Source organism: Scophthalmus maximus, chromosome 21 (assembly GCF_022379125.1).
Source record: "Scophthalmus maximus strain ysfricsl-2021 chromosome 21, ASM2237912v1, whole genome shotgun sequence".
Taxonomy (NCBI): domain Eukaryota; kingdom Metazoa; phylum Chordata; class Actinopteri; order Pleuronectiformes; family Scophthalmidae; genus Scophthalmus; species Scophthalmus maximus.
This window is the reverse complement of record NC_061535.1, coordinates 15,025,001-15,032,500: the sequence shown is the minus strand read 5'-3', so window position 1 is coordinate 15,032,500 and position 7,500 is coordinate 15,025,001. Positions and strand designations below refer to the sequence as shown.

General features: G+C 47.5%; 1 protein-coding gene across 27 annotated transcripts in view; it reads right to left on the bottom strand.

The window, feature by feature from the left end:
* The window catches only part of nebl (nebulette), a 55,421-nt gene that overhangs the window by 12,670 nt on the left and 35,251 nt on the right, over window positions 1-7,500 (bottom strand). For 18 of the 27 annotated variants that reach the window (XM_035619455.2, XM_035619460.2, XM_035619464.2 and 15 more), the window contains 14 exons: window positions 6,099-6,209; window positions 5,463-5,573; window positions 4,894-5,004; window positions 4,540-4,656; window positions 4,072-4,182; window positions 3,875-3,985; window positions 3,431-3,538; window positions 2,576-2,686; window positions 1,723-1,833; window positions 1,531-1,641; window positions 1,002-1,112; window positions 607-714; window positions 405-515; window positions 210-317 (listed from right to left, as the gene is read on the bottom strand). The exons of 5 other annotated variants lie outside the window; for them this stretch is intronic. In XM_035619455.2, the coding sequence (XP_035475348.2) occupies window positions 210-317; window positions 405-515; window positions 607-714; window positions 1,002-1,112; window positions 1,531-1,641; window positions 1,723-1,833; window positions 2,576-2,686; window positions 3,431-3,538; window positions 3,875-3,985; window positions 4,072-4,182; window positions 4,540-4,656; window positions 4,894-5,004; window positions 5,463-5,573; window positions 6,099-6,209 (1,551 nt within the window). Of the gene's footprint in view, window positions 1-209; window positions 318-404; window positions 516-606; window positions 715-1,001; window positions 1,113-1,530; window positions 1,642-1,722; window positions 1,834-2,575; window positions 2,687-3,430; window positions 3,539-3,874; window positions 3,986-4,071; window positions 4,183-4,462; window positions 4,657-4,893; window positions 5,005-5,462; window positions 5,574-6,098; window positions 6,210-7,500 lie in introns of those variants that run through there. 4 more of the 27 variants (XM_035619469.2, XM_035619471.2, XM_035619462.2 and 1 more) reach the window with 3 other exon arrangements.

The following is a 7,500-nucleotide window of genomic DNA, read 5'->3' as shown; positions in this document are numbered from 1 at the left end:
ATGGTTGATAAATTATTGGGGGATTATGTTTTGGTTTTTATTCTTTCAGGGCCGGAACCCCGTATGTTATGTCTCAAAACAAACCTAACCCTAGATTCCCTACATTCCCTTTCCCCCCTTTTCTTTTACCATTACTTTTAATTGTTTTCCATGTTATCCCACTTGACGTATTGTTTCAGTCGCTGTGTCCAAATCAAGTCACTTCCCACCTCGCTGTGCGTCTCCGCCATCTCTTTGACGAACTGAGTCTCCAGAGTTTCCGGCAGCAGCGAGTACAGCGTGTTGGGCAGATCCTCTCTGTCCTTCCTGTACTTTGTCTGAGAGACAACACACACACAAAGACATTTATAAAGACATCTAATCGTCACGCCATCCTGTACTCAACAATCTCACGGACAGACAACCTGACTCTGCAGCTCGGACATCTGCTTGGCGAACTCCATCTCCTTGGTCTCCGGCATCTGGTGGAAAGCGCTGCTGCCGATCTCCTGTCGGCCTTTCTGCTTGTACTTATTCTGGGAGACACGCGCATCAAGGTAGAAATCAACATCCAATGACGCACCCTGAATCCACCCAAGTGTCTTACGGCGCAGCGGCGACGCCCACCTCACTCTGAAGCTCCATGGCGGCTTTGGCCAGCTTGGTGTCCTCGGTCTCCGGCAGCAGAGAGTACAGACTGGTGCAAAGCTCCTTCTTACCGTCGCTGTACTTCACCTGGACAGAGAGCAGGGAACACTAGCATGGGTCCAGAGTCACTTCCAATCCCAACCCAAGTGTCTGCAGTCAGCAGCGTAACAGGGAAAACTAGAATAAAGAAACCGTCTAGTTGCAGGACGACAAGAGTGGAAGGTAACTTCAGCAAGTCAAGGCGACGGCTGAAGGAATCCACGGAAAGACGATCGGCCTGCGGGAGGTTTTGCAGACCGACCGTCGACGGGGTTAGGGGTAAAACCAATGCAGTACTCGTGAACAAGTGAATATCTGTGTGAGCGTCTGTGCACCTGACTCTGCAGCTCGGCCGCCTCTCTGGCGTGTCGCGTCTCCAGGGTCTCAGGCAGCCGGTGGTACAGACAGCTGCTCGCCTCCTTCCTGCTCGCCTCCTTGTACTTGGCCTGGAGGAAACATCAGCGCTGAGCGACGCAGCGGAGGAGTCTTCGGTCCACTCATCACACTCAACGGGGAAAACTCGCTTATTGCACGTTCGCCTCAATAGCGCGGACGTGCAATAAGCAATTAATAAATAACGACAAACCCACGTAAAGCGCACACGTCACTGTGGAGTGTTGAATGTAAAAACGTCAGACAGGAATGCCGACGGTTGTGCCAACTGGGGCAAAAGCTAGCGTCCAACTTCCAGGCGAGCACCTCTCCTTAACTTCGCCCGGGCGCGACACAAACACGACGCGAGGCCAATTTCACACTTTAGCATGGACTCTGTATGTATTCGCACGGATAATCCGCATCGCGTTCGCTCACTCCCAACAGTAAAAAGGGGGCGGGGTCCAGAAAGGAGCTGACAGGGCCCCTCACCTCGCTCTGCAGCTCGGACGCCGTTCTGGCGAGCTGCGTCTCGGCGGTGTCCGGCAGCTGAGAGTAGAAACTCTGCGAGAGGCTCCTGATCCCGTCCTCTCTGTACTTACTCTGGAATATGACACAGACAGAGCGGCCGCAAGTCAGGATCCTCATCTGTTGTTACGGGCGTGTGTGTGTGTGTGTGTTTACCTCACTCTGCAGGTCCGACATCTTGGCGGCGAGCTGCGTCTCGGCCGTCTGCGGCAGCTGAGCGTACAGACTGGATGTCATCAACTTTTTCCCGTCCTCCTTGTACTTGTTCTGAAGGAAAAGAGAGCGAGAAAGAAGGAAAGGAGGAGATGTTCTGTAGGATTAAAGGTGACATATTATGCAAAAATCTCTTCTCAGTGCTTGTGTAATAACTGCTTGTGATTTCTGTCCCACTGTGATGTCACAGTTTGGGTGTAGCCCCGCCTGCAATCTGAGAATCTCTACTTTTCTGAGATTTCCTACACATTCTGAAATCGGTTGACCAATCACAACAGACGGGGGCCAGCTGGCCAATCAGAGCAGACTGAGGTTTATCAAGAGGGGGCGGGGCTTAAAAGGAATCCAGGCGTTTTAGACGGAGGGCGAAAAGAGGAGCTGCAGGAACGGACGGTGTGAGAACACTGATGCCTCTTCTGAACATGTGTAAACCTTTTGTCGTGGTAACGACCAAATGAAAAGTATGAACGTGAATATGAGCAGAATGTGTCACCTTGAAAAGCTTCTGAAGTGATTTCAGAGAAAGCTGGTGGGAGGATGGGCAGTGGGCCAAGGACGAATGTTGGCTCGGATCCTGACAAAGGGGCGGAGTCTGGTAACTTTCATTGTCACTGGAATAATTCGTGGATCGTGACTAAAATAAATGGGACACATTCCGTGGACTGATGATTGTTACGAGCGCGTGAGACTCGGCGAGCGCTGGCGGAGGAGCTCTTTCACTCTCTGAGGAGAAGTGTTGATGCTGAAATATCGAACGTCGTGAAATGTGAATAGCCGACGTGCAGAACACAAGTACCTCGCTCTGCAGCTCCGTAACCTCTCTGACGTGCCGCGTCTCCAGCGTCTCGGGCAGCCGGTGGAACAGAGCACTGCCCGCCTCCTTCTTTCCTGCTTCCTTGTACTTGACCTGCAGGGAGAAAACAAAACACTTTTCATACACGTGACACAGAAAACAGCACTTTACAACACACAACTTTGGGAGTTAGGTTCATTGAGACTCTAGATTGACCGTAGGTGTGAATGTGAGAGTGAGTGGTTGTCCGTCTCTGTATGAGGCCCTGTGATAGGCTGAGACCTGTCCAGGGTGAACCCCGCCTCTCGCCCAATGTCAGCTGGGATTGGCTCCAGCCCCCCACGACACCTGAATGGATAAAGCTGTAGATGATGGATGAACCCCCGAATCCACCACGGCTGACATTGCTGGCTCCGATTTTTAAAATGCCTTTAGTGCCACTTTCTTTTGAAAGAACAGACGACACAGCAAAGAACAAACAGTCGCGTTCTGTCTGTGGTCGGCAGATTCAGAGGAATGTGGGAGAAGAGGATCGATTTTCATTTAGTTTTCAAACCGAATATTGAGCTTCAGGAGGACGAGGACGAGGACGAGGACGAGGACGAGGACGAGGACGACCTCCAGCCGCTCTGACTGAGTTTCTGATAACAGGACCAGAATAGACCTCAGGAATGTGTGAACATGGAGTCGCCACACTCTGGTGAAGTCTGAGGCTTCGTCCACTCCACAACCTTCTGGTCTTTGAGCTCGGAAAACGGCGACGGCGCGTTCTCTTCCGGCGGGCGACTACCCATAATGCCACTGTGTAGACATATCGATGTCCTCGCGACACGATCGATGCGAGGGAGCGCCGCCCACCTCGCTGTGCGTCTCCGCCATGTCTTTGACGAAGCGAGTCTCCAGAGTGTCCGGCAGCAGCGAGTACAAGGTGTTGGGCAGATCCTCTCTGTCCTTCCTGTACGACGCCTCCAAAGACAAAAAGAAGGTTTCGTTCAAACAATAATTGAATTTTTGCACAAAACGTTACGCTGATTACATTCTGCTGCAAACTGAGGCTCGGCTCAAATTCAATGAAAAAGATACAAAACCATAAAGACATTTTAATTCCTCAGGTGACTTTAAAACTGCTTTTCTCTACAGTTGAAATTAAAAACTAAAAATGATTGATTTATTTCCCATAATACTTTTGTATCCGTCTTTGAAAACTGGTAAACCGTATTTATTACCACTCATAGAGTAAAAATGTTGAGTAGAATGTAAGTGAAAGTGATCATGTCTGTGCGAGGCGTTCAGGGTCCTCACCTCACTCTGCATCTGGGACGTCTGCTTGGCGAACAGCGTCTCCGTCGTCTCGGGCAGGAGCGAGTACAAGCTGCGACCGACCTCCTTCCTTCCCTCGTCCTTGTACTTCACCTGAGAACAACACACAGAACAGAGCCGAGCGTTTCTTCACCGGCGACACCGACGCTCGGCTGCGACGCGCTCGCGGCGTTTCTCACCTCGCTGTAAATGTCCCTCAGCTCTTTGGCCAGCTGCGTCTCGGTGGTCTCGGGGAGCCGGTGGTACAGAGAGACGCTCGCCTGCGCCGCAGCGTCCTGTTTGTACTTGACCTGCACAAACCGAGCACGTCAGTGATGGGACGGGACAGAATCTGCTTCCATTTAAAACAAAGATGAAGCTGAAGAATGACGGAAAAACAACAAACCAAGTCGGAAATCTTGGCGTCGTCGTGGACTCGGACTTAAAACTAAAACTGGTTTTCACCTTTTATTAAATCAAATGATTACTCATTTCTTGCACTGTACGTACAGTTACTTTGACATCATTGTAAATGATTTGTTTCCAGAAGCGTCTTTTGGATTTGTCTCTGGTCACGGTTGTCTTTCATACCTTCAGTCTGACAGCAACACGTTCTCATGCATCGTGACTCCAGCTGAAAGAACAGTGGAGATGAAGAACCGTCGTACCCGACTCTGCAGCTGCGACGCCTCCTTGGCGTGCAGGGTGTCCAGGGTCTCCGGCAGCGCGGAGTACAGCGAGCGGCACGCCGCCGCCTCCCTCCTCCCCGCGTCCTTGTACTTGGCCTTGAACACGAGACACAGATCACATTGTTCTGTACATTGTCCATCGGATGGTGAGAGTGGTAGAAGGTCAAATACAACCCTGAGGTTTGATCCCCGACGAGAGGGAGGGGCCGAGAGAATGTGGTCGTATTAGTGTTGATAATCATGTGTTATGAATGTTCATGGTGCCAGTTGTGTGTCTGTGTCCTCGCTCACTCATCTGTGGGTTCACAACATCACCATCGTGGAACTTCGTACCTCGCTCTGGATTTCTCCGACAGCTTTGGCAAACTGGATGTCGTTGGTCTCCGGCAGCTGTGAGTAGACGCTGACCGTCTGACTCCGCTTCCCGCTTTCTTTGTATCTGTTCTGGAGACCAACAGACAACGAGACGTCCGGCGGTTAGACGGTGAACTGAACTAAAGAGAATCACACTTTTACTTTATCGTCTGTGTTTGAAATATTATATCTAAGTGATTCTAATGCAAGAAGAAAACGACGATGGTGTTTTAGTGTCAATATAGATTTTAAAAGTAATAATCAATCCAAACCCTGGGGAGGAGGAGTTGATATTTCAAGTACAGAGGAAAGTGATGCAGTTCATTTTTTCTTTTCTTGTTTTTGTTTTTAAAAATGTGTTGTTTTTTTTTCTTTTAAATTTTCAACTTTATATCTCAAGGACTATCACAGGTCATTGACCTCCACCTTATGTGGAGTTTATGTTTTCATCAGTCAGCAGGATAAAGTCCTTTTCCTGATCTTTACAAATACGTTCTTTGAAAACTCAAATGCACAGATCGACAAGCAGAGAGACAATGAATCCGTACCTCGCTCTGCATGTCCGTCATCTCCCGGGCGAACTGCGTCTCCGCCGTGTCGGGAAGCAGCGAGTACAGAGACGACGTCATCGCCTGCCTGCCGCCATCTTTGTACTTTATCTGTCCAAATGATTTAAAAAGTTGTTTCATTCAAACTGGAATTAATAAATAAGAACGTTTTATTAATTCTATTTGTAAAACTCTACAAACATGATGTTTATAAAAACCTCAGCAGAAGCCGTGTGGCCCTTCAATAAGTCAAATTATAAAAACTATAATATCTAATTTATGTTTAAGAGGTTTTGTTGGAACTTTACTCATATTAATTTAACGTTCAATTCATTTCTGAGAACATAATAAAAACATACCAGGCAACAGTTCGAGTTATGTACCAAGGAATTTGTTTTTACTGAGACGAAGGTCGATGAACGCGTTTGGTTTGAGAAAATGAAATAAAAGTCTGTTGTTCTTCTTTATTGATTCCTGTTATTATCAATAAAGAAGTTGACTCAACACAATAAGAAAACGTTTTCAATATACTTTGAGTTTGAAAAAAAGGGTGGAAGATAAAAGAGGAGAAGAAAAGAGGGAAGAGGTCGAGCAACAGATACAAGGAGAGGAGAGAGAGAGAGAGAGACGACTCACTTCGCTCTGCAGCTCGGTCGCGTCTCTGGCGTGTTTGGTCTCCAGAGTTTCAGGCAGTTTGGAGTAAAGAGACGTCGACGTCTGCTGCTTCCCGGCCTGTTTGTACTTCACCTGAACACACACACACACACACACACACACACACACACACACACACTGCTGTGACTGCCCTCGTCGACCAGTGTTATCTGGTCTTACATTCCACTGGTTGAGGATAAAGCCACCGCTCTGTGACGTCACCGCTGGACCTTTATCGTGTTCAACCAATGGGACGCCAGCTTCCATCGGGGCCGTCCCGTTGCTTTTGACCCCTGCGCGCTTCGGCCAACGCGCTTTGATATTTGGATAAATTTAAGATGTCCGACTTCCAGTTTATTGTTATTCTAGATTTCTAATTTTTCCGCTGGTGTGACGGAGCTGTCGCCGAGCGGAGCGGTGAAGAGTCTCCGGCCGAGCTGAATCCAGACTCCTCTTTATCTCTGAGCGTCGCCGGTACAGAAATACACCAGGACTCCGCCTGCCACAGATCCACACCAGGGATTTATCTGTGTTTCCTCTGCTGCTAACGTCTTGAAGTGTTTTCTTCTTCTTCTTCTTCTTCGTCTTCTTCTTCTTCTTCGTCTGTGCGGTGCAGCTGCGGGTGTGTAAAGACTATGAAGCCTCAAATGGCTCAATAACTTGACACACTTGACACTTCATCTCCGCAATTATTGAAATGATGCCTCGTCCAACAGCAAGCGATGTATCTCATCGTATCTCATCATATCTCATCATATCTCATCATATCTCATCATATCTCATCGTATCTCATCGTATTTCATCGTATCTCATCATATCTCATCATATCTGATCGTATCGTATCTCATCATATCTCATCGTATCTCATCATATCTCATCGTATCTCATCGTATCTCATCGTATCTCATCATATCTCATCATATCTCATCGTATCTCATCGTATTTCATCGTATCTCATCATATCTCATCATATCTCATCGTATCGTATCTCATCATATCTCATCGTATCTCATCGTATCTCATCATATCTCATCATATCTCATCGTATCTCATCGTATCTCATCATATCTCATCATATCTCATCATATCTCATCGTATCGTATCTCATCATATCTCATCGTATCTCATCGTATCTCATCGTATCGTATCTCATCATATCTCATCGTATCTCATCATATCTCATCGTATCTCATCGTATCTCATCATATCTCATCGTATCTCATCGTATCTCATCATATCTCATCGTATCTCATCGTATCTCATCGTATCTCATCTCATCATATCTCATCGTATCTCATCTTATCTCATCGTATCTCATCGTATCTCATCATATCTCATCTTATCTCATCGTATCTCATCATATCTCATCATATCTCATCTTATC